The following is a 26190-nucleotide window of genomic DNA, read 5'->3' as shown; positions in this document are numbered from 1 at the left end:
CTGCAGTTTCTCAAAGAAATCGGGGAAAATCTCCATAATTATTGCCACAATCTTCTGCTTTTGAAGTGATGGCATGTTGGGTATGCTACAGCCTCAGGCACGACAAGTCATTGGCCCACTGTGGGTTTATAGACGAGGCTGCTTTTGAGTTGTCAGCTTTCATTCCTTAGAAGTTTTAACCTGGTGAAAGGGCCCGGTTGTTTTCTGGATTATCCTCTCAATCAGGCTCACTCACATGACAGCAGGGGTAAGAGATTGAGGCTAGCTAGCCTTTAGTTGATAAGAAGATCTCACCCTATGTAAGGGTAACAATCTACGAAAACTGAAGTTCCTTCCTTCCACAGAGCAGAGACAATCCATTCTTTCATTTATCGTCTGAGGAAAGATTCTGCAAAGTGTCTCACTGCCCGTTAAAGGTAAATCAGGCAAAACCCAAGCTCGAAGCCATCCAAGCTGCTAGCATTATGGAAATATCATGCAAGACAGGCAGCTTGTACAATGAGTTACCTACAAAATATCTTCTCTTCTTCTTCGGCAGTCCCCTGGAGTCAAGGATGACTTGCTTCCACACTAAAATGAGTTCTAAGGGTCCTAACGTTCCAGGTCCCGAACTTCATTTTAAAGGATGGAAGATGCCTGTGTGTGAATTATTTTAACCTGGGGAGGCCGTTGCACACCAGCTACCCCCCGGGCTTGACAGAGCAAGGTCTTGGTCCAATGGCAACGGGATCCGAGATGATTGGAGACGAGGCTTTGCTGTTTGGGCCTAGCACACACACAAACACACACACACATACACAAATATTCCTACTGACCCCTTCCCTCCCTCAGGTCCTCTCTCCCTAGTTTTTAGAGATCGCAGTGTAGATGAGCATGTTAATCTTTCAGCAGCTTGTTTATCTGTCAGCTTGAATACCGACCAGATATATTACACCAGTTGCCCTCCTTGGCATAACAATCCCATGGTGCTAACAAAAGTCGATTATATCTACCCCACCTTTGGGAGGAGAGCACGATGATCCAAAATTTGCAAACCAGATGACAGCGAACTAGCAGTGATCACCATCATTCCACCTTTGAAACTGACCGCAGCTTTTGGGAATTTGGCGCAAGAGAAAATCCTGAAGTTGCAGTCTGTCATTCACAGCTCTGACACAGGCTGTGCTGTGCCCCACCACCTCCCCCGCAGCCCCCCGCCCACCCTGCCCACTCCACAACAAAGCCAGCAATCACTCAAATCAGGGAAACTGATGATAAAGTCGTCTCTTCCACAGTGAGTACGCTGTTAAATCTCCCACTAAAAGTTAGACCCAAGGATTAGGTGCAACGGGAGTTTTAACACCGTATTGACTGCAAATCAAAGATTATGGGCCTGGAAAACTAATTTGAATTTTGTGCAGTGTGAAATTTATCCATTTTAGTAAAAAATAAATTATTTAAAAAACTTTAAAAATAATCTTTCACCTTTTTTTGTAAAGTTTCTTCACCTTTATTTCAGCTTTGCCATTTCCCAATGTGACAGCCCCAACCTTTATTTTGCTCTCTCTAACATTTTTTAAAAGTTAGAATTTTAAGGGCTTACTCACTTCCTTGCTTGCTATCTGTGAGACTTGTCCATTTCGATTGGCTGCTGAGACACCCTGTTGATGTCACAGCAGCTCGCACTAGGGGATCCCCACTATACCACGTTGATTTGCACTGAATGTCGGAAAACCCGAAGTTCTCGACACAGAGATTGCGCGATCTTTGTGCAAAGCTTGCTTCGGTCCAGCGGTAAACACCCTCACTTTGCCGTTGACCGCAAATTACGGGCCATTCTTTTCTTCAATCAGTGTCATTTAATTTATTTGTGTGTCTACTTAGTTCCAAAGGTAAAGGTAAACGGAATTTCCTTGCATTAATAAGACACACGGCAATAGTCTGTTCTCACAAGATCCAAGCAGTGAACATCAATTCCCTTGAGTCAGAGAGATACAATCTCCCACATCTCAATTGCCTCTACGATGTACTTTCTTCGGAAAGGGAGGGTAAGTGAATTCTGTGCAGTGCAGCCGCGAAATTACAACATTTAAATGAAGTCAAGATAAAAAAAGCATCTTATTTGTTTTCAGATAGAGGAGTCAGAGCATGCAGCTTGAAATTTTCCATATCCTGTGAGACCTAATCTCTTTTCGGTCAGATAAATCACTCCTTGCTCATTTCAGGGCAAGCTAATTCCATAAATTTGAAATACGCTCTTTGTACATGTTTCTTATTTATGCACATTTACATATATACCAAAGAGGTCTTCAAAGGTTTGCAGGAATGAGAGACTGGGCAAAATTATTTTCCCTGCTTAGCTTTCACTGAAAACAGTAGGTAATAAAATGCCTCTAATGCTCAATGTGTTCAGAGTCAAATTAATAGCTTGCCTTTTCTCCCAAGACAAGGCACATGTACTCATACATAACACACAGCAGCTGCAAAGGACTTGATACGAGGAAGTAGAAAAGCCCACCGGGAGGCTCGGGGACAGATAAGAAAAGGTTAGGTTTTTTTTTTATTACCTGAATATATTACAGTGCAGATTAATACAGCTGAGATTAGGGCAGTAAAATGTCCCAGATGGAGAGAACGACTGAAGACCCTATGCATGCACTATTGAAAGAGGGCTCCTATTATTCACTACAGCGTCAACCTAAATACCAGGGCCTTATGTAAAACAAAAGAAAACCTGAGAGATTTACTCACAATACATTAAGCCCTATAATTAATCAACAGTGACTATGCTTCAGAAAGTACTTCATTGGCTGTAAAGCACTTTGGGTCGGAAAGGCGCGATAGAATTGCAAGCTTTCTTTTTTATTCATTGGAAAAGAAAAATGGAGCGAGATTTTGCAGTGGCATGCACTGCATTGCACTGGGAGCAAGGGCCACCTCTAACCAGTGCAACTGGCAGAAGCGATCCCTCAGCATCACTTTGGATCAAGTGCTCGCGAAGTTCAGCAGCTCTGTGAAGATCATTTCACGAACATTAAGTAGTGAGTCTGCTCTGTTACCCAGGCCCGATGTCAGCATACGAATAGTGGGAAATTACAGTTTAGGATTGACGCTGCCAATGTCTCTCCAGATGGCACAAATAACCAGTCCTGGAAGAGTCCACACCTCAGCTCACCAGTGAATGGCTAGTTTCAGGTTTAAGGGAGGTAAGACACAGCAGCTCACACACTCGAAGGCTCTGATTTCTATAACTTGTGTTATTATGGACACAGGTGTGATGACGTCACAATGCCATTGAGTTCAGGAACCATTTACCCGAAGCCCACTGGGACATAAGGACATAAGAATTAGGAGCAGGAGTAAGCCATTTGGCCCCTCATGGCTGATCTTCTATCTCAACTCCACTTTCCTGCACTGTCCCCTGATCCCTGGATTCTCTTAATATCCAAAAACTGGAGAGATAAAACCCACACATACTGGTAATAGATCCACAAGCCAAAAAAACCTAACTCTGTTAACTGTTATGCTCCTGGTTAAAAATCAATTTCCAAATCGCAGTTCGTGATCCTTATCCCACTGAATAAACAAGAGCACAATTGCACAGTGGGAAACTTATTACCGTGCTGAATGAACAGCAACTGCATACACTGCACAGTGAGTTACACTTACCTTGCTAAATTAGGGACTGAATACAATTAAACACTGAGTCAGCATTACATAGAAACAACAATAACAACAGTAACTTATATTTATATAGCACCTTTAACATAGTGAAATGTCCCAAAGTGCTTTACATGAGTGCTATGAGATAAAAATTTGACACCGAGCCGTATAAGTCGAAATTAGCGCAGGGCTTGGTCAAAGAGGTATGTTTTAAAGAGCATCCTGAAGGAGGAAACAGAGGGAGAGAGGTGGAGAGGTTTAGGCAGGGAGTTCCAGAGCTTGGGGCCCAGGCAACAGAAGGCACGGCCACCAATGGTCGAGCGATTACAATTAGGGATGCTCAGGAGGGCAGAATTAGAGGAGCGCTGACATTTTGGGGGTTGTGGGGCTGGAGGAGATTACAGAGATAGGGAGGAGAGAGGCCAAGGAGGGATTTAAAAATAAGGATGAGAATTTTGATATCGAGGAGTAGACCATTCATCTCCTTGAGCCTGTTCCACCATTGAATTAGATTGTGGCTGATCTGTATCTTAACTCCATCCACCTGCCTTGGCTCCATACCCCTAAAAACCCTTGACTAGCAAAAATCTATCAATCTCAGATTTAAAACTATTGATTGAGCTAACATCTATTGCTTTTTGTGGGAGAGTGTTTCACACATCTACCACCCTTTGTGGGAAGTGTTTAATAACTTTCCTCCTGAATGGCCCGACTCTGATTTTAAGGTTATGTCCCCATGTCCTGGACTCCCTCAATGAGGAAAAAGCTTATTTCTATCTATTCTATCAATTTCTTTTAAAATCCAAAAACTTCAATCAAATCACCCTTTAATCTCCTATATTCCAGGGAATTCAGGCCTAGTTTATGTAATCTCTCCTCAGAATCTAACCCTTGGAGCCCCGGTAACATTCTGGTGGATTTGTGCTACACTTCTTCCAAGGTCAATATATCCTTTCTAAGGTGTGATGACCAGAACTGTACACAGTACTCCCGACGTGGTCAAACCAGGGCTTTGTACAGCTGTAGCAAAACTTCCTCCCTTTATATTCTAGCCCTCTAGTTATAAAGATTAAAATTCCATTAGTCCTTTTGATTATTTTTTCTACCTGACAACTACATTTTAGTGATCTGTGTATACGGACCCCTAAACCTCTTTGGACCTCCATCATTCTGAGTTTTTCACCATTTAAATAATAATCAGATCTATCCTTTTTTGGTCCAAAATGGATGACCTCACATCGACCTGCGTTGAATTCCATCTGCCACAGCTTTTGTCTATTCATTTAATCTATCGATGTCTCTTTGCAACTTTGTTACTTACTGTACCCCCAATCTTTGTGTCATTGGCAAATTTGGATATATTGCTCTCGGTTGCGTTATCTAAGACTACTTACCCTGCTCAATAAACAGAAGCTTTGTACAATGACACGGGGGTCAAGTTTCGGGCTGCGCCTAGAATGGTGCAGCCCGCAAGCCACGCCTAATTTCCGCGCTCAAAACCGCGCCGAAAACTTACCTCGGTATTCTTCACTCCCTCAGGTCGATCCAAGCCCTCGGCACAGCGCAGCACAAGCAGTCGGGGGCGGAGCTAGGTCCCTGCACTGAAAACAGTGCCGGGACCTCTGCACATGCGCGCTACAGTGTGCACGCATGTGCAGTAGCTCCAGGCGCCCGAGGCTGTGTGGGAGGGGCCCGAAGCACGCCGCCCCTAGCCCTGGCTGAATGGGCTCACTGGGGTGGCGAAGATCGGACTGCACCTCCCTCCTCCAGCTCCTGCTCAGGTTGTGGCTCCGGCTCCACCCCCCTGTTCAGCTCACGTTCCCTCTTGCTCTCTCACGCCCCCCCCCCACCCCCAGCTCCCGCTCCCTGTCTGGTGGCCCCCACCACCCCCATCCCCAGCTCCTGCTCCGTTGCCTGCCGCCACCCCAGCTCCAGCTCCCGCTCCGCTACCAGCCGCTCCCCCACCCCCACCCCCCCCAACTCCCGCTCCGCAACCTCCCGCTCCCGCTCCGCTGCCATCCGCGCGCTCCCCCACCCCCCCAACACTTGCTCCGCTTTGGCTCCCCCCACAAACCCCCCCCCCCACCACTTCAGGTTCAGTTCACTCCCTCTTGCTTCGGCGGGGCCTGCCCGCCCGGCATCGTGCTGGGTACGTGCACCGCCCGATGTCTTCGGCCCGGCTTCTTCACGTCGGCCGGACCCATTCAGCCTCCTCCCCTCCCTCTCCTCTCCCCCCCTCCCCCTCCTCTCTCCCCCTTCCTCTCCTCTCCCTCCCTCCCTCTCCTCTTCACCCCTCCCTCTCCTCTCCCCCCTCCCTCTCCTCTCCCCCCTCCCTCTCCTCTCCCCCCTCCCTCTCCTCTCTCCCCCTCCCTCTCCTCTCCCTCCCTCCCTCTCCTCTCCCCCCTCTCTCTCCTCTCTCCCCCTCCCTCTCCTCTCCCTCCCTCTCCCCTCCCTCTCCTCTCCCCTCTCCCTCTCCTCTCCCCTCTCCCTCTCCTCTCTCCACCTCCCTCTCCTCTCTCCCCCTCCCTCATTCCCTCTCCTCTCTCCCCCTCCCTTCCTCCCCTCCTCCCTCCCTTCCTCTCCTCTCCCTCCCTCCCCTCTCCTCTCCCCCCCTCCCCTCTCCCCCCCTCCCTTCTCCTCTCCTCTACCGCCCTCCCTCCCTCTCCTCTGCCCTCTCCCCTCCCCCTCCCTCCCTCTCCTTTCCCCCCCCCCCTCGCTGTCAGAAACACATAGACACTGACAGACAGGGAGAGAGAGAGGACACGCCCCCTTTTGAAAAAAAATCTGTTCCAAAATGAAACTGTTCTAACTGACTCGAACTGGAGCAAACTAAATGCCGAGAATTGCAATTTCTAAGATACTCCATTCTAAACCAGTTGCTCCAAAAAAATAGGAGCAACTCAGGCCGAAACTTGACCCCACAGTGAGTAACCTTTGCTCTGCTGAATGAACAAAAACTCCATACAGTAAAGCTTAAACCGCTGCAAAAAACAGGAATGGTAGAGATAACCTCATACCAGATTGTTACTTTAAAATAGAAGAAGATATAAATGGAATCAGTCACACGTAAATTTAGAACAGATAGTCTATATATTTCTTACTAAGACAGTGATGAAAATTTGGAATAATCTGCAAAGCAAGATAATAGCGATGGAAACACTGGAGTTATTCAAAATACAATTTGATGCCGTGATGGGAGAAGTAAAGTTCCAGATGAGTGGTCTTTTGTCACCTCTGACATTTCTTTTTTGTGCTTAAGAACTCCATCAAATTTTACAAGTAACCCGTGTCCAGCTGAATAAACACAAACTCCTTTGGTACGCAGATTAACCCTTATTCTGCTGAACAAAAATCTATACAGATTCACAATGTAGAACCCTTACTCTACTGACTACAACAGTATTTTGAACAACCCCAGTGTTTCCATCGCTATTATCTTGCTTTGCAGATTATTCCAAATTTTCATCACTGTCTTAGTAAGAAGTATATAGACTATCTGTTCTAAATTTACATGTGACTGATTCCATTTATATCTTGTTCTATTTTAAAGTAACAATCTGGTATGAGGTTATCTCTACCATTCCTGCTTTTTGCAGCGGTTTAAGCTTTACTGTATGGCGTTTTTGTTCATTCAGCAGAGCAAAGGTTACTCACTGTGTCACTGTACAAAGTTTCTGTTTATTGAGCAGGGTAAGTAGTCTGTATTTATTTCGCACCTTTAACGTAGTAAAACGTTCCAAGGCGCTTCACAGGAGTATTATCAGATAAAAAAACTGACACCGAGCTGCATAAAGAGAAATTAGCGCAGGTGATCAAAAGATTGGTCAAAGAGATAGGTTTTAAGGAGCGTCTTGAATGAGGAAAATCAGGGAGAGAGGTGGAAAGATTTAGGTAGGAAATTCCAGAGCTTAGGGCCGAGGCAACAGAAGGCACGGTCACTAATGGTTGAGTGATTAAGATCAGGGATGCTCGAGAGGGCAGAATTAGAGGAGTGCAGACATTTCGGGGTTTTGTGGGGCTGAGGAGGGATTTGAAAACAAGGTTGAGAATTTTCAAATCGAGGCGTTGTTTAACCAGGAGCCAATGTAGGTGAGCGAGCACAGGGGTGATGGGTGAGCAGGACTTGGTGCGAGTTAGGACACGGGCAGCCTAGTTTTGAATCACCTCTAGTTTATATTAAGAATGTGGGAGGTGAGCCAGGAGCGCGTTGGAATAGCAAAGTCTAGAGGTAACAAAAGGCATGGATGAGGGCTTCAGCAGCTGAGGTAAGGACGGAGACGGGCGATGTTACGGAGGTGGAAATAGGCAGTCTTACTTATGCTGTGGATATGTGGCCGAAAGCTTATTTCAGGGTCAAATATGACACTAAGTTTGTGAACAGTCTGGTTCAGCCTCAGACAGAAGTTGGGGAGAGGGATGGAGTCAGTGTCCAGCGAACGGAGTTTGTGGCAGGGACCGAAAACAATGGCTTCGATCTTCCCAATATTCAATTGGAGAAAATTGCTGCTCCTCCAGAACTGGATGCCGGACAAGCAGTCTGACAATTTAGCGACTCCATAGTTATAGATTGAGCAATCTTTAGTTTGCTGAACAATGATTGCAACAATAAGATAAATTTTAATGTGGTCCATCTGGCCTTAAAATTGGATGGTTGCCCTCACTGTCCCATTCCTGTTCCTGCCATTTTGCCCAGTGTCTTTAGAAGTATGGCCTGGGTATCTCCAAATATGCACAATCACAAAGAGGGGGCAGAATGTGCCTCCTCTCTCTTCCCATGCCACGGTTAAGACTATGCTCTATGGGTTGGATTTTCGAGAGATTTGCGACTGGGTATTCGCCGCGATTTGACCCTCCGCGGCAAAAACCTAGTCGCAAAGCCCAGGCGGGACCCTCGGGTACCCGTTTGCGGCAGCGCTTCCAAGTACCGCCGGGGATAGGTGCGCCGATATGTAACAACTCACATTGCGTTGCTGTCCGAGTTTTGACTCTCTCCCGACCCGTACACCAGGCTCAGAATAGCGACAGGTCAAACCTGTCGGTGCAGCCCTGCCAGCAACAGTATTCCTGCAGTGAACCGAAAGTTCAGCCTAAAAACGGTAGCGCAGCGAAAACGGTAAGTTTCATGTATCGCTACCATTTTCGCTGAAAAACCCCAAAAAACGAAAATCGGGCCCGATATAGTACCATGATTAGGAAAGGTTCCCGCTCCAAATCACTATCCAGCAACCCATACTGGAAGTGTACATGTTGAAGTTCCTTGGGGTTCTCTCGCTTTGCTGTAACGTGTGTACAAGAGATTTCTTCCAAACTTCCAGCGGCTGAATGTAAGAAGCCCTGAGGAAATTGCTTTAGGAGAAGGAGGAAGCAGAGGAAAGGACAAAAGTAAATCTTTTTTTAAAAAGTAGCTAGGTGTGATGATGTGGGATTATCTCGACCTGTGAAAAGTTTCCACCTAATGTGACTTTCCACATAGTTTGCCTTTCACGTTTAATAAAAAATGAATTATGTACAGAATTACTTAATATTAGACAATAGCTACAGACAGGATTGCAGGTAAAGTATTAGATGTAGGATAATAGATAACTCTTGGGGTGTCACGTACCCAATTATAGATTGAAATGAGAAGCTTTCATACAAGATAACAATGTACTCAATGTAAGGGGTCTCCCTATATGTAAATACAGGGACAGCTGTGCCTTAGGCACTCGCCACACTTATGCACATGATATTATAACATAAAGAGGGTAACGTAAAGGGTCGGCGCATGCTCGATGGGGCGGGAAGATGGCCGGGGAGGTCCCGTACACCACTCCAAAAATAAAGGAGGGCAATTTAGAAAATGTCGCCCCCCCCCCCTCCACGGCGACCAAACAGTGACTGCTTTCCGCACCGTTGCCACCTCGTTGAGGCGGTAACTTCTCTTTTAAAAAAAGGGGCAACTTTGGCCCCAAACTTTTTCCTCTGGTTGGGGAGTCCAGAACAAGGAGGCATAACCTTAACATTAGAGCTATGCAGTTCCCGGGTGATGTCAGGGAGCATTTCATCATACAAAGTGTAGCGTAAATCTGGAACTCGCTCCACCAAAAAGTTGTTGAGGCTGTAGCTCAATTGAAAATTTCAAAAATGAAATAAATACATTTTTGTTAGACAAGGGTATTGAGGGTTAGGGAACCAAGACACGTGGAAGTAGTTAAGATACAGAGCAACCATGATCTCATTGAATAGTGGAACAGGTTCAAAAGGCTGAATAGCCTCTCATATTCCTATGTTCTTACTTTCTTAATAGAGTGGCCTCCTAATTTCCACAACATTTGCGGCTTTAATGAGCATTGCCCACAGTTGGTATGCAAGCTGCACCATGGGAGCAACTTCACAATGGAATGGCATGACATCTGAATGACCAACACTCACTAAATCAACATACTAAGCACGACAGTACTGTGGGATGAGCTTTAAAGAACTACTCAGCCTAATAAATAAAAAAACTAATGGGCCTGAAATCCCAGCCTCCCCGGGTCCGTATGGAGTGTGTACGCAAAAGCCGGTTTTCGGCACGCAATGCGCATGTGCCAATAATCAACTTTCCAATCTGTCAAGCTCTAGCTTGTCAGATCCAGCTAATCTCGGGGAAAAGGACATTCACACGGGCAAGATTGCGGTATTTGCCCATCTCTTGCCCAGCGAATGTCCTTAAAACTCTTGCGCCTGGTAAAAGCAGGTGCATAGCCTACTTTTACCAGCTAAGAGTTTTAAAACATATAAAAAACAAAAAATAAAATTTAAAAACACATTTTAATGTTAAAAACCCTGCCCACTAAAGTAAGTTTATTTTAAACCATAATTACAATTTTTTTTAAATTGGAATTTTTTTTTGTAACACATTTATTAACTTTAATTTAAATTAATGTTAAATATGTGATGTTTTTTACTTTTTTTTTATTGGTGTTTGGGTGTTTGGGGCGGGTATTTCTCATTCATAATAATGAGAACTCCTACTTACGGAGTTCCCATTATTATGAATGAGAATACTTTACCTTGATTGGCTGTCCAGTGCCATGTTTCTCCAGCTTCTTCCTGCACATCTGCATGACATGGACGTGCTCTGATGCGCAGGGAGAGGAGGCTTCCGACCGGGATCGCTGGAGGGCGCAGTAGCAAAAGGTAGGTGCGGATCTTTTTAACTATTTTCTGGCGAGTGCCAGCAACGGGATTTCGGGCCCAAGGTTTGCACTCCAGTCACATTTGGTTGTTGTTTCGTTTGCTCATCAGTTCTGTGGCTTCGCAATTTCAAGCCTAATTTGGCCAGCGATGACACATCTCTGATCAGGGTTGATAAAGCAAATGGAGAAAACTAGGAAAAGAGCACAACTCCGTCAGCACGTACGTTTTCCCTTTTAAAATCACTAACAGTCTTAAGGTACAAACAATATATGAAAGCAACTTACAGATCGGAACGTCAGTTTGTGCTATGGCCTTTACCTCCATATTCTTGCATATACTGCATATTCCTATACATGTCACGAACAAACTCATGTAAATGAGTCAATTAGCATCTTCAACATCAGTGCTTTCCTTCCTTAAATATATGTAATTCCTGCCATTTGATTTTCCATCGTAACATTACCTCATTTGAACATGTCATTCCCCATTTAATGAGGAAGGGCCACCAATTATGCCTTGACCTGGCCAAATACTGATTCATTCAGGGTCTAAAATTGTCTTCAAGTCAGGCAGAAGAAACCATAAAGCAGAAAAAACAGCTGCAGCCTGACCTGTGAGGTAGTCTGGATCCGGGATGGGCTCAGACAGCTCTTCCTGACACTGGCTTTCACTGGGCAGAGCTGAGACAACCATTCCATCTGGCAGCTGCTGTGGGTTACCAGGCACAAAATTCTTCTGTCTGAAGGAGAGAGAGAGACAAAAAAATAATCCATGATGGAAGCAGTTTGTTGGATATTGTAGCTCCACAGTTGGAAAACGTTGAACAATTACTAACTTGTATTGTGTATTTATATATTTTAAAATAGTAAAAATGGCCCAAAGCTCATCACAGGAACGTTATCAAACACATTTGACTCCAAGTCACATAAGGAGATATTGGGGCAGATTGTAAGTTATTTCTTCCAATTCATGATTTCTTACAAGATGACCAAAAGCTTGGTCGAAATAAATGAGTGCAGTCAGTCAATGACACCACTCTTCATCTTTGTTGGGACAACATAATTAATAATATTTTGCAATGTTCAAACCTTAAAACCAAATATATTTTCTGGACATGGACATTGTAAGTACAATTTTTCCATTTCAAAAGGTCACATAAGAACATAAGAAATAGGAGCATAAGTAGGCCATATGGCCCCTCGAGCCTGCTCCGCCATTTAATAAGATCATGGCTAATCCAATCATGGACTCAGCTCCACTTCCCTGCCCACTCCCCATAACCCCTTATTCCCTTATCGGTTAAGAAACTGTCACAAGGTGCCAATGGATCAATGACACCATTCGGTACTTCCTAACTCATCCAGGCATCCACAACAAAGGCGGTATAGCCCCAGTCATGACTTCCAGCTGTTTCTGAAGATGCTTTTAGACTGTTAAGTCCCAACACAACAATCTGTAAACTTACTGGTCTCAATTTGGCCAACGGCAGAGCTGACCCACTTTTTCCTGGAGGGTTAGATCTCCTGCCGGTACTCTAAGCTCGCACAATGAAGTTCTACAAAGACACTGAATTGGTCCTGTGCAGCGTTGATCTTGCCTGTAGGCATAGAGTTGCACCGTGTCACAAGGTGCACCATTCACTGGGATGGCTGAGCGACTTTCCAAGAGGATCGTGATTTTTTTTTCTCCTAAGCTGTAGATTATTATTATTTTTTTTAAATACTGAATCCTGTACTATACTGCTAGGCCTACCGAGGAGAGGACGATTTGGGGAATGGAACCTAGCCTTCTGTAGACACATTTTCCTAACTTGCCACATTGGTTGGGTCCAAGGGAGGACAAAATGCAACGAGGTAAATTTGCCATAGCTCTCCAAAAATCCAGGATAAAAGCATGGAGAAGTAAAACTGTCTTTAAATGATTGCAGGGCATTTTCCTGCATTACCTGACAGAAGTCCATTCCATATCATCCTCATTCTGCGTGTAGAAGCTTCCTGATATCAGTTCTAAATTTGTCTTTCACCAATTTAAAGCCCCAATATAACAATGTCACTATTTAACTTAAGGTAGGTTTACTTTTTCCATTTCATTTACTATTCTAAATATTTGGATGAGGTTTTTTTTCCCCAGGTTCTTTCATCATAACTCTTTCCCTCAATACCAGAATCAGCCTTGCGGCTTCCTCTGTACTGCCTCCTGGACTTAAATGTGTTCATTAAGCCTCATCCAATCCACCTGATCCATGTCTTTATCATCTCCAGAGTCGAATATCGTAATGCTTTTCTGGTCAACCTCCTGTCTTCTACCCTCCATAAACTCCAACTCATCCAAAACTCTGCTGCCTGTGTCCTAACCCATAACAAGTCCCATTCACTATCAGAACTACCAGGCAAACAACAGAAGTGATTGCTGTCCCATAGGCTAGACTTCGCACCACGCTTTGAGGTGGATTTGTGGTAAAAAGGGGGTGAGCGGGGGCAGGGAGAGAGGGCTCCAGCTAGCGCAAACTTGTCACTGAGTATCTTGGAGGTGGAATCAGCCTCATGGTGGGCACCTTTATTTGCTAAATCCACTCTCAGAAGGACCTGGATTAAGCAGCTTGCTGCATAGCATTTGATTCGGACATTTTGAATATCAAGGTGTCTGGCATGGTGAAACGTCCGGTATAGATTCTTACAACATGCTGAAAGAATATGTCCATTGTATAACTGATGAGGAAACCAGAGACTTGAGATGACAAGCTGTCGGAAGGCATTAGCTGGAGAGCAAGCATGAGAACATGTGTTCATTTATCAGGATTGGGTTGCAGTGGCAAACAGCTGCATCTTGAATTGGTGGAGCCAGCAATCAACGAGGTACGGTGTGTCCATACTATGGTCAGGATGATGGCAATGCACTCACGCATTTTAGGGCCAGTTGAGCTGCTCACCGTACTGCCCACCCACTCTTTCCCTCAAAGACTCTCTGTCCCACCTGTGACAGGGGCTGTGGTTCTCGTTTTGGACTGTTCAGCCACCTAAGGACTCATTTTTAGAGTGGAAGCAAGTCTTCCTCGATTTTTTTTTTTTGAAATTCGTAGCCAATCGTTCCAATTCTTTGTCAAATCACAAACGCCAGAGGTCACCTTGGGCCCATTCAAGGATCACTCTGCGCCAATGCTCTTAGCCAAAAGGCCTAGAGCCACTGCACCGTTCCTGGAAGTACTGCAATACCAGGTTCGTGCCATGGAGGTGGATGGGTCAGGCCCCCACACACCTCCGTGGAGGTGGATGGGTCAAGCCACCCACACAAGGCCGAGATGCCGAGGGACGACCGAGGGACTCAAACCGATCTTCTTCAATTTTCTGATGACTAATTCATGACTAACCTCCTTGGGAGACTCTCTTTAAGGTTGAGGTGGTTCAGATGATAGAAGCTCAGATCTCAACCCCATGTGGCAGATTCAGTAACCCAATATCTCAACCAAGCAGCTCTGCAATATTTATGGGCACAATTCAGGATTGCTCAACCAGCCTGGGCTGATTGACAGAACCTGCAAGTATAGACCTGTCAGTGGGAGCTGGGATTGTTCCCACACAGCTCGAGATAATCCTGAAAACCAGTGCCCCAACAGATAGAGTGATGCTAGCTGTACAAAGAGCAGGACAATTACTAGTACTCTATATTGGCAAGCTGCCCAGCTTTAGCTAGTTAAACTCTAGCAGTAGCCGAGTGCACATTTGGAGGGGGTTCCTTAATCTTGGCCAATCTACGCTGAAACTCTCTGGATTTAGACAAGTGGGATATATCCCTATGGGTAGAAAGTATTGACTCCATACTTGGACAAACTGAAACCCTGCAGGTGGGAGTAGATTTCTCAGTAGATTTATTTGGAGAGTCTTAAAAACGGCAGTGGTTTCTATGTATATCAGACGCACAACTTACCAAACTAAAAATCAAACCACAGATGATTTCCGTGGTAACAATGAGATTATATACACAACATTACTTGACCTCATTATAACGTTGTGAAATATTTACAGATTCTCCATATTTACGGTTGTTTTCATTGTGCCGAATGTTTCAGCATTGAAAAATAATATGAATAAATATACGAGGCAATATATATCTTTCTGCTCCCCCGGGTTTTCTCTGTCAGTGAAATCTGTCACAGCTCAGTGGCCCTGTATTCACTGTCAGTTAAAATGTACTGCTTGTTCCTATTTTCCGATCCATTTTCAAAAGGTGGTCCAGCAAATAAACTGTGTGAATGAGTTTAACAGCGGGGGAATAACATACAGATTCTGAATACAAATTTCCCAAACATTGTTTTTCTGATTTTGTCATTCAAATTTGAAAATCAGTGCAAGTCACTGTAAGTTCCTACTGTGCCTATTGATGTAAATAAAATAAACCTCACCAATACATTGACATTTTGTTGACAAGCCTCTTCATTTCAGTTAATACATTCAGGTCAATGATCCTTTTAAAGCCAGAAACTGCCCAAGTACAAAAATAGCAAAACAGGCAAAATGAATTGTGCAGGAAGTCAGATGATTCAAATGGCCAACTCACAGAAGTCTCTCATGTTCTGTTTATAGTGCAGAATTATTTTACTTGAGTGCCAGTACCATGCTTATCCGACATCCACTTGTGGCTGAGCAGAAATTTTCACCAATTAAATATGGGGAGTCCGAAGCCATTGTCTTTGGTCCCCACCACAAACTGCGTTCCCTAGCCACCGACTCCATCCCTCTCCCTAGCATCTATCTGAGGCTGAACCAGACTGTTCGCAACCTCGTTGTCATATTTGACCCTGAAATGAGATTCCGGCCACATATCCGCAGCATAACTATAACCGCCTATTTCCAACTCCGTAACATTGCCCGTCTCCGCCCTTGCCTCAGCTCATCCGCTGCTGAAGCCCTCATCCATGCCTTTGTTACCTCTAGACTTGACTACTCCAACGGACTCCTGGCTGGCCTCCCGCACGTAAACTTGAGGTCATCCAAAACGCGACAACCCGTGTCCCAGCTCGCACCAAGTCCCACTCACCCATCACCCCTTGGCTCCTGGCTAAGCAATGCCTCGATTTCAAAATTCTCATCCTTGTTTACAAATCCCTCTGTGGCCTCGCCCCTCCCTATCTCTGTAATCTTTTTCAGCCTCACAGCCCCACGAGATGTCTGCACTCCTTAAATTCTGGCCTCTTGAGCATCCCTGATGATAATTGCTCAACCATTGGTGGCCGTGCCTTCAGCTGCCTGGGCGCTAAGCTCTGGAACTTCCTGCCTAAACCTCTCTAGCTCTTTTTCCTTCTTTAAGACGCTCCTAAAAACCTACCTCTTTATCCAAGCTTTTGGTCATCTGCTGTAATTTAATCTTATGTGGCTCAGTGTCAAATTTTTTTGTTTTGTCTTAAAACATTCCTGTGAAGAGCCTTGGGATATTTTACTTCATTAAAGACGCTATATAAATACAAGTTGTTGTTGGTCAAAAGAGGTAGAGGCTTTCTGATCGGGACTCAACTGCTGGGACTCCAGCTTTCCGAATGGGAGCTCAACAAGTTGGCACTGGAGCTACTGGCTGACAGAGGTCTAGTGTTCTGCCGCTCCCTGAATAACAGTCCAATAATCTAACATTACAGTCACTAGACTTCCTTTTGGCTTCTAGTGGCTGCTGTGCCCTCTGGAGCACAGTCTGATTATCTACTGCTACAGTAACCCCACCACAGCTACTGTATTGAAAGGTAAAGAGGGCGGACATCATATCTACCTGTTTTTGGTGGTGTCCATCGAGGGACAAATGTTGGTCACAAGAAGCATGCCCAGCTTTTCTTTGAATAGTGCCATGGGATCTTTGAAGTCCACAGGTTTGTTGTGTCAAAATGAAGGCTGATAATCCACATAACTGCTGCTGGCTCAAATGGCATGCCCTCAACTGCCACAACCTTGTCTGTCCAACTGAGCATGTCACTCATCCCGTTCTGCGTAGTCTCTCCCCGTCAGTCCTCAGCACAGTCAACTCACTCATGAGGTCTACCACCTATTCCCTCAAGCCCATCCTAGCATAACTCCTGACTGTGCAGATCCACCACGCAAGCTGACATCGTCAATCTGTCTCTATTTTGTGACACTGTTTCTGCCGACTTCAAAATGGCAGTTATCATTTCCATCCACAAGGAAAGCACCCTCCCCTCTTGCACATCACTCCCTCACAACGCACCATCCAATGTTCCTAGCTCAGTATCAGCCATGGCTCAGTGGGCAGCACTCTTGCCTCTGAGTCAGAAGGTTATGTGTTCAATTCCAACTCCAGGAACTTGAGCGCATAAATCTAGGCTGACACTCCCAGTGCAGTGTGAAGGGAGCTGCTGTCGGAGGTGCTGTCTTTTGGATGACACGTTAAACCGGGGCCCCATCTGCTCTTACAAGTGTACGTAATAGATTCCATGGCACTATTTCGAAGAAGAGCAGAGGAGTTATCCCTAATGTCCTGCCCAATATTTATCCCTCAATCAACATAACAAATACAGATTATCTGGTCATTATCACATAGCTGTCAGTGGGAGCTTGGCTGCCACGTTTCCCACATTACAAAAGTGACTACACTCCAAAATTGGCTGTAAAGCACTTTGAGACATCCGGTGGTTGTGAAAGGTGTTATATAAATCCAAGTCAGTCTGTATGTCTTTCTTTCTCCCTCTCTCCTTCAAGACTGTCTTTTTGATTTTCATTCTCAAGAAAATCATAGGAGGTCCTTCCCACACAGCACTCCCTTACGAAGTATCACTTTCTTCTACCTCTCCAATATTACTGACCTCCATTTCTACCTCTTCCCCACAGCTATCCCTCCATTTTCTGCAATCTTTCCTTTTCTTCCAAAGCCCTGGAACATCTCATTGCTTTGCAGCTACACTCCCATCTCTCCTTTACCAAGTCCCTGCCTGCCTGCCACTCTAATCAAAGGCTTATAATGTTGCGAAGAATAGCCGTAAGCCTGAGGATTCTGAGAGCTTTCGAAACCAACAAAGGATGACCAAAAAAAATGATAACACGAGGGATTTAGAATATGAAAGTAAACTAGCAGGAAATATAAAAACAGATTGTAAGAGCTTCTACAAGTTTGTAAAAAGGAAGAGAGTAGCAAAAGTAACCATTGGTCCCTTAGCTACTGAGACAGCAGAAATTATAATGGGAAATAAGGCACTGGCAGAGAATTTAAATACATATTTTGTATCTCATTTCACAGTAGGAGACACAAAAACATACAAGAAATAGTGGGGAATCAAGAGTCTAACGAGAGTGAGGAACTTAAAGTAATGAATATTAAATAGAGAAAAAGTACTGGAGAAATTAATGGAACCAAAAGCCAACAAATCCCCTGGACCTGATAGCCCACATCCTATGGTTCTAAAAGAGGTGGCAGCAGAGATACTTGTAGCAATCTTTCAAAATTTGCTAGATTCTAGAAAGGTCACAGCAAATTGGAATGTAGCAAATGTAACCCCGCTATTCAAGAAAGGCGAGAAGAGTGAAAATGGAACTACAGGCCAGTTAGCCTAACATCAGTTGTTGGGAAAATGCTGGTATGCATTATAAAGGAAGTGGTAACACGGCACTTAGAAAATCATAATATGATTAGGCAGAGTTATGAAAGAGAAATCGTGTTTAACAAATTCATTAGACTTTTTTGAGGATGTAACTAGCAGGGTAGATAAAGGGGAACGAGTCAATGTAGTATATTTGGATTTCCAAAAGGCATCCAATAAAGTGCCATATAAAAGGTTGTTATGCAAGATATGGCCTCGTGGGGATGGGGGTGATGTATTAGCATGGATAGAGGATTGGTTAGCTGGCAGGCTGCAACTCGTGGGGTGCTGCAAAGATCAGTGCTTGGGCCCTGGTTATTTACAATCTACATTAATGACTTGGATGGAGGGTCCGAGTGTAATGGTCTGCTGATGATACAAAGCTAGGAAAGTAAGCTGTGAGGAGGACACAAAGAGCCTGCAACGGGATATAGACAGGTTAAGTGAGCAGGCAATAGTATGGCAGATGGAGTATAATGTGGGGAAATGTGAGGTTATTCACTTTGGCAGGAATAATAGAAAAACAGAATATTTTTTAAATGATGAGAAACTATTAAATGTTGGTATTTAGACAGATTTATGTGTCCTCATATTGGAAGCACAGAGAGTTAGCATGTAGGTACAGCAATCAATTAGGAAAATGGCATGTTGGTCTTTATTGCAAGGGGATTGGAGTACAAGAGTGGCAGGCAGGCAGTAGGGACTTGATAAAGGAGAGATGGGAGTGTAGTTGCAAAGCAAGAGATGTTCCAGGGCTTTGGAAGAAAAGGGAAGATTGCAGAAAATGGAGGGATAGCTGTGGGGAAGAGGTAGAAATGGAGGTCAGTAATATTGGAGAGGTAGAAGAAAGTGATACTTCATAAGGGAGTGCTGTGTGGCCTCCTGTGATTTTCTTGAGAATGGAAATCAAAAAGACAGTCTTGAAGAAGGGAGGGAGAAAGAAAGACATACAGACTGACTTGGATTTATATAACACCTTTATATAACTGTAGAAAGCTTTGGAAAGACTATGCCTGGAGTACTGTGCATAGATTTGGTCGCCTTATCAAAGGAAGGAATTACTTAATTTAGAGACGGTTCAACAAAGGTTTACTAGATTGATTCCTGGAATGAAAGAGTTGGCCACGAAGAGAGATTGAGTAGATTGGGTCTGTACTCTCTGGGGTTTAAAAGAATGAGAGGTGATCTTATTGAAACATATAAGATTCTGAGGAGGATTGACAGGGTCAATGCTGAGAGGTTGTTTCCCCTGGCTGGAGAGTTTAGAACTAGGGAGCTTAGTCTTAGGATAAAGGGTTGTCCATTTAAGACTGAGGTGAGGATTGCTTCACTCAGAGTGTTGTGAATCTTTGGAATTCTTTACCGCAAAGGGCTTTATTCTGAGTCGTTGTGTATATTCAAGGCTGAGATAGATAGATTTTTGACTCAAGGGTAATTAAGGGATATGGAGATCGGGTGGGAAAGTGGAGTTCAGGTCAAAGATCAGCTATGATCTTATTGAATGGCGGAGCAGGTTCGAGGGCTATATGGCCTCCTGCTGTTCCTAATTTTTCTGTTCTTCTTTTCCCGATTTGAGCATTTAACTGTGCATGTGCAGTCACTGGAAGTTGCTGTCCGATTTACTCTTTAATAACAGTGAGTGCTGATAGCCTCTCTGTTATTTTTGCCACAAAATCCAGGCCACGTTTTGGGTAAATTTGTGCTGTGAAATAAGGCTGTTTATTTCCTCAGATGAAAGCTTTCAAACTCTCAGAGGCTGGTCATATTGGACTTAAGGTAATGAAGATATAAGGGTAATGCAAATATAGGGATAAGTAATCCAGGAAGGTAACTGAAACACACAGGACTGGATTTTCAGGTTTAATCATTTCGGGGCGCAAGTCGGAGCGGAGCGCAAAGGTTTGCGCCTCTAAATAGTTTGCACCTTCATCATGTATTTTCGGCCAAAAAGTCATCTGGAGGAGCGTTGGCGTAAACCCTGACTTTGTTAGCCGGAGCCGAAACCTTCGGCGGTGAAGGAGGTGGCCATTTTGCGCATGTGCATTGGGAATTTTTTTTTTCTTTATCCCTCTTGCTTTCTTTTCCGGTCGCAAATGCAAATGCAGGGCACAACAACTTTCTGCGCGCATGCGCATTTAAATCGGCCCACTTCACCACTTCTACTGAGATGGAGAATCAGGAGTGAAGGTTGCGTGCCAGGCACTTCAGCCAGGAGGCTAGTGAGGCGTTAGTCAGTGTGGTGGAGAGAAGGTGGGCCTCACGCCATCTTCCAGGCGGAGCCAGACCATTCCCTCCTGTGTTCAAACGAATATGGAGGGAGATAGCACAGGAGGTATCTGCTACAGACAATGTGCCCAGGACTGGTACACAGTGCTGAAAAATTTCAATGACCTCATGAGGATCGTCAGGGTGAGTACCATTTGTATCTATGCATGCCTCCATTACTTATAACATTAATCTTACACACTGTGTAAAGTCTTTCATTTATCTGGTCCCTCTCAATACTCATTGGAGTGCTTATCACTATGCATAACAAAAGTGAAGGCTTACATTGGCAACCATTGCCTTTAAATGATCTATGCACATCATTTCTTACGTTAAAATCTTCCCTGTCAATGAACTCCACCTGCTCCTATCACGTTCTGAAAGATCACTTACATCTCCCATAGTAGATGCCTCAAACCGACGAATACATACTGACGAAGCAAATGCAACATCGCAACAGATTGAAATGAGGCCTATACAACATTAATACAGTATCACTTATTCTACTGTGGTAGGTATATGTGGCATTTTTAATCATTCCTATTTTTCTCTTTGCAGTCAAAGCACTCTCACAACAGGAGGGAGCAGCTGCGGCCAGGCGGGGGTCCACCTCAAACATTGCCACTCACACATGTGGAGCAGAGGGTCTCTGCCCTCATCAGAGTACCAGGTCGGATAGTTGCCACGGGCGATGCTGAGCCCCCCCTCGGGAAGTGAGAGTATGCACATGGATCGCGCCACTGAATCCACTGCACTGCGAGATATTATGGAGTTGCGGTGGCCTTCAAATGAACCTGTGCTATGCCACCTTCCTCATGCCACCCTTCCCCCTCCCCTGCCGCTAACCGCTCATCTGTTGTTTTCTACTTCGAGATGACCAACCAGAGGCGCACCATCCCTCGATGCACCACTTCAGGCCATGCCGACGAGGATGAGGCAATGGAGGGCATTGATCATGCGAGCTCACTAGTCACACCCTCCGGATTAAGCTCTTCAGGGGGGATTTTGATTAATCAGAGGCTCCTGACCCAGTGGTGTACAGCAATGCAGTGCTGGGGTGGAATCTCGCAGGCCAGCCAGCTCTCCGGAGAGTGAGTCAGCAAAGTCGGTCTGCTAACAGACAGGCAGACCTTAAAGTGGACCTGGTGGAAATGTCCAGGGAGAGCGCAGTGATGCACCGTCCTCTTATTGATGCACTGGGACGGATCCCAGCGAGCATTGACAAGCTCACTGTGACTGTTGCGGAGGCAGCATCGCGGATTGTCGTTGCGAGTTGAGAGTCACCCACCCACACAGGCTGGTGGCCTCTAGAAGCAACAGTGGAGTTCCAGAGTGTGTGTGCGTGCCATTGATCACGCCACAGATTTGGGCACATCACAGGCACAAACTTTGCTTGAACTTGGCCAGATGATGCAGTCCATGTCTGCATCCATATTTTCGACATTCCCCACAGTCCAACGGGGAAGTGACGGTGCCACAGCAGGCCAGCTCATCTGTTGGTAACACATCATGCTCTGGTTGCTAAGGCCCAGTCCTGTCAGAAAGTGAGTGGCTCTAGGGAAATGGGAAGATGTCATTCCTCAGGATGACAGCATTCCGGACCCTACCACTCACTCGCCAACCATGCACCATAGACAGTTGACACCCCATCCACCTGTGACGGGAATTGCCGAGGAAGAGACACCTCAGTCGAAAGCCGAGCCTTCCAACCCAGGAGCAGGTCCAGTGCGTCCTCAGACATGTTCTCCATTGTCTGAGCTCCCAACACAGCAGCCCTCTAGCAGCCATGCTATACACTCTGAGGCCTCATTGAGGAGGAGCAGCAGGCATGGGAGGGGGTTGAAGGGAAGGGGGGGAAAGTCTCTCGAAGACACAATAATGGCTGCAAAGTAATTATGGAGCCTTTCAAATTTGATGCACTGCAGGAAGCAGTCTTTTTTCTTGAATTGTGTGCACTGCAGCATGCAGTTAATCTTTTCATGATATTTTGTACACTGCAGGAAGCAGTCTTGTTCTAGTGACATTTTGTGCACTGCAGATGCAGTTATTCTTTTCCTAACATTTTGTGAATTGCAGGAAGCAGTAATGTATCCATAAGTGGTCAACCGTTCTATTATGTAGGGTTATGTGGGGCGGGGGGGGAGGGTATTGAGAGTATTACATGTTGGTGATAATTGTTCTTTGATCTTTGACATCGGTGTCTTATGTCCCATTGCACAATCATTTGTACATTAGGCATCATGGTGACATAGAGTGGCGAGGCAATGCTCAAACCTCCCGTTTGCCGTTCAAGCAAACTGGTCAATGATGAGCTGCCTACGTAAGGCTCTTGCAGCGGCCACATCCCTATGCTGCCTTCCCTGTGGACATGGTGGTTTCAGTATGGCTTCCTCGCCAGGCTCCTCTTCCTCGTCTTCCTCCTCCTCCTCCTCCTGAGTGGGTTCTGCAATTCCCATTGGCAATGCCAGTCCCCTCATGATTGCTAAGCTGTGTAGCATGGAGTACACCACAATGAATTCAGAGACCTGCCGAGGGGAGTATTGATGGCTGCCACCAGAGCAGTCCAGGCATTGGAAGCACTGTCACGTCAACTGTTTGTTCAATGATGTTGCAGTTGGCTGTATGGCTTTCATTATAGCGCTGTTCGGCTTCTGTGGCAGGGTTCTGGAAGGGAGTCATGAGCAAGGTGCCCTAGCCTTTGTGCCCGATCAGCCAGCTCTAACCTTGTCTTTGTCGCTGAAACATGTGCGAGACACTGCTCTTATGCAAGATGAAAGCATCATGTGTGCTCCTTGGATAGCGGGCATTGACCGCGAGGATGCGCTGAGTGTGGTCACAGACCAACTGAATGTTTAGGGAGCGGTATCCCTTTCGGAAGACATCTGCATTCTGTGTTGGTGCTCGCAGGGTGACGTGCATACAGTCAATCGCACCCTGAACCTTGGGGAAGGCTGCAAATAATGCAAAACCTATAGACCTCTCATTCTGGTCTCTCACTGCTCATTGGGAACTTTATGAAGTCCAACCTGCGCGGGTACAGTGCCCTTGTCACCTGGCGAATGCAGCAATGTGCAGCCTGCTGCGAGATGCAGCATATATCCCCCGCTGCTGCCTGCAAGGAGCTGGAGGCATCGAATGCCAGCGCCGCAGTCACCTTTACCTCAACGGGCAGCGCAGTCCTGTGGCTGCTAGTAGGTTGTAGGTCTGCCTGTAGGAGCTGTCATGTCTCTGTAAGCACTTCTTTTCTGAAGCGCAGCCTTCAAACACAGGTATGAGTGATGCTCCCTGTAAACCCATGGGAGGTAAGGCCTCCTCCCCAAAAGTCTGTGACCTCTTCGATTCCGTTGTAAACCATGGACAATAAGCCTTCTTCCAGCTTGAAGCCGCCTGCTAATATCAACCAGCATGATTTGCTGGCGAACTAGCATTGAACTCTCTTACTGACCTTGAAAACAAAGGGTTAACTCACATAAAAGTGCAGCTTTAAAGTGCCCACTAACACAGCTTTCTGCGCACAACCGTGGCAGTCACTGACAACTGCAATATAAGATCCTCCAGCCTCCCTTTAAATATGGCGGCAATTGCACCTGCTGCACCCTGGGACCGCCTGATTCTTTTGGTCGGGTCCTGGGGCGGTCGCAAAATCAGGTGTAATGCCCGAAAGTTCACCTGGGGTGCTAGCATAGCCTTGCACGACAACTGACATCATCCTTGTTATGTATGCAACCCTATGTAACCAGCATTCTACTGCCACCAGAGGGCATATCTGTTGGAGTCCCAAGGGATCCCAGCATCCCTTGGGAGCACTGTATATAAGCAGGCCTCCCATGCTGTAGCAACACTCTGGAGTTACAATAAAGAGACTAAGGTCACACTTACTCATGTCTACAGTACTCAATCACATTACTTTATTCTGGACATAACAATCCTGATGATCAAAACGGGGTTTTTGCACCGCTGCAATATCTTGCTGAAATTTCTGGCCCGGCACTAAATCCTGGACGCCCCGTTTGACGGCCAGAAACACATTTTCTCACCCGTCGAGATGTGAAATGGTGCGCAAATTAGCGGAAAATCCAACCCACATTATAAATGGGCTTAAGGAGTAATTACATATGTTTCTGGAGAGAAAAGGGATTGACGGCGAAGATAAGAAGTTAGGTCTTGTTGACCTTAGTCATTGCTATTCCATAAAATCCTTGTCTTTTTTAATGAAAAATACATCGAATGAGTTCTCTGTCAGTTGTTAAAATCAGTGAAAGCTTAAGGGAGTATTTGGTTAAATCTGCATTGTTGTGTTCATACTCTATTTGTTTGTTACACCAACCCTCACTAGACAGGCATTAGGACCCTGCGGGAGCTATTCACACGCTGCTGTAAACAAGCTGGTTCATGCTGGTTTTGGGACTCCATTTTTGGAGTTGCGTTAAAGGACACAGTTAGTTACATTACTCCTGGTTCAGTTAGGGCCTTACACTAAACATCCGTAAGACAAAGGTCCTCCACCAGCCTGTCCTCGCCGCACAGCACTGCCCCCGTCATCAAGATCCATGGTGCGGCCCTGAACAGCGTGGACCATTTCCCCTACCTCGGGAGCCTTTTATCAACAAAAGCAGACATTGACGACGAGATTCAACACTGCCTCCAGTGCGCCAGTGCTGCCTGAGGAAAAGAGTGTTCGAAGACCAAGCCCTCAAACCTACCACCAAGCTCATGGTCTACAGGGCTGTAGTAATACCTGCCCTCCTGTATGGCTCAGAGACATGGACCATGTACAGTAGACACCTCAAGTCGCTGGAGAAATACCACCATCTATGCCTCCGCAAGATCCTACAAATCCCTTGGGAGGACAGACGCACCAACATTAGTGTCCTTGACCAGGCCAACATCCCTAGCATTGAAGCACTGACCACACTTGATCAGCTCCGCTGGGCAGGCCACATTGTCCGCATGCCAGACACGAGACTGCCAAAGCAAGCACTCTACTCGGAACTCCTTCATGGCAAACGAGCCAAAGGTGGGCAGAGGAAACATTACAAGGACACCCTCAAAGCCTCCCTGATAAAGTGCAACATCCCCACTGACACCTGGGAGCCCCTGGCCAAAGACCGCCCTAAGTGGAGGAAGTGCATCCGGGAGGGCGCTGAGCGCCTCGAGTCTCATTACCGTGTGCATGCAGAAACCAAGCGCAGGCAGCGGAAAGAACATGCGGCAAACCAGTCCCACCCTCCCTTACCCTCAACGACTGTCTGTCCCACCTGTGGCAGGGACTGTGGCTCTTATATTGGACTGTTCAGCCACCTAAGGACTCATTTTTAGAGTGGAAGCAAGTCTTCCTCGATTCCGAGGGACTGCCTATGATGATGGATGATGGGTTCAGTTAGTCTGTTCATTTAGGTCTACAACATAATTTGGCGACATGGATGAATCAAATTAACCTCCCTACCCCCCGCCTTTCCTCTCCACACCCGGGGACCATCCAATTCCATGACCAAGATGGATATAAAGCTTTTCTACGTACATCATGCGAGTGGATTAGACGGCGACAACTT

General features: G+C 45.7%; 1 protein-coding gene across 1 annotated transcript in view; it reads right to left on the bottom strand.

Moving 5' to 3' along the window:
- The window catches only part of astn1 (astrotactin 1), a 3463295-nt gene that overhangs the window by 813297 nt on the left and 2623808 nt on the right, over positions 1 to 26190 (bottom strand). The window contains exon 17 of the mRNA XM_070888265.1: positions 11415 to 11542. Coding sequence (XP_070744366.1) covers positions 11415 to 11542 — 128 coding nt within the window. The remainder of the gene's footprint in view (positions 1 to 11414; positions 11543 to 26190) is intronic.

Source organism: Pristiophorus japonicus, chromosome 8 (assembly GCF_044704955.1).
Source record: "Pristiophorus japonicus isolate sPriJap1 chromosome 8, sPriJap1.hap1, whole genome shotgun sequence".
In the NCBI taxonomy this organism is placed as follows: Eukaryota; Metazoa; Chordata; class Chondrichthyes; family Pristiophoridae; genus Pristiophorus; species Pristiophorus japonicus.
The sequence above is the reverse complement of the archived record's forward strand: the minus strand, read 5'-3'. Positions and strand labels throughout refer to the sequence as shown.